Source organism: Mandrillus leucophaeus, unplaced genomic scaffold (genome assembly GCF_000951045.1).
Source record: "Mandrillus leucophaeus isolate KB7577 unplaced genomic scaffold, Mleu.le_1.0 Scaffold1, whole genome shotgun sequence".
Classification (NCBI taxonomy): Eukaryota; Metazoa; Chordata; class Mammalia; order Primates; family Cercopithecidae; genus Mandrillus; species Mandrillus leucophaeus.
The window spans coordinates 8,196,168-8,196,925 of NW_012098097.1; the positions used below are offsets into that span (position 1 = coordinate 8,196,168).

Below are 758 nucleotides of genomic sequence, written 5' to 3' on the forward strand. Positions count from 1 at the left end.
AAAGAACAGAGTTCTGGAGTAAAGAAGCAGGTTCCCTTTTCAGTAGACACCTCCCGTCTGCTGTTGGAACACATCAATTGTATCTTCATCCTCCATTTCCAACTAGCATAAAAGAAAAAACAAATGTAAGAGCACTGATTAAGTTCTGAAAATTAATGATTTTCAGGTTTAAGTATGCTGAAAACATGTACATGTTCCACTGAGTTCCAAGTTTCATTATTTTAGATGTCTCATAGCTTAATGTATCAACACACTTGGTTTAAGTAATTTTTTACTTGGCTTCCTTTTTTATGACTATTAGATAAAACTTAACTTGTTATGTGTGTTTTTTTTCTTTTTCTTTTTTTTTTTTTGGAGACAAGATTTCTGTCACCCAGGCTGGAGGGCAGTGGCGTGATCTCAGCTCACTGCAACCTCCATCCCTCAGGTTCAAGCAATACTCCTGCCTCAGTCTCCCAAGTAGCTGAGATTACAGGCATCCACCGCCATGCCCAGCTAGTTTTTTTGTATTTTTAGTAGAGATGGGGTTTCATCATGTTGGCCAGGCTGGTCTCAAACTCCTGAGCTCAAGTGATCTGCCTGCCTTGGCCTCCCAAAGTGCTGGGATTATAGGCGTGAGCCACTGTGCCCAGCCAAAACTTAGTTTTTGAGTAAAAAGCAGAATATTATCCAGGTGCGGTGGCTCATGCCTGTAATCCCAGTACTATTAGAGGCCAACATTGGAGGACTGCTTGAGCCCAGGAGACCTAGACCAGCCT

General features: G+C 41.8%; 1 protein-coding gene across 1 annotated transcript in view; it reads right to left on the minus strand.

Moving 5' to 3' along the window:
- Positions 1–39: 39 nt before the first annotated feature.
- The window catches only part of SUMO2 (small ubiquitin-like modifier 2), an 18,998-nt gene continuing 18,279 nt past the window's right edge, over positions 40–758 (minus strand). The window contains exon 3 of the mRNA XM_011964987.1: positions 40–102. Within this exon, the coding sequence (XP_011820377.1) occupies positions 40–102 (63 nt within the window). The remainder of the gene's footprint in view (positions 103–758) is intronic.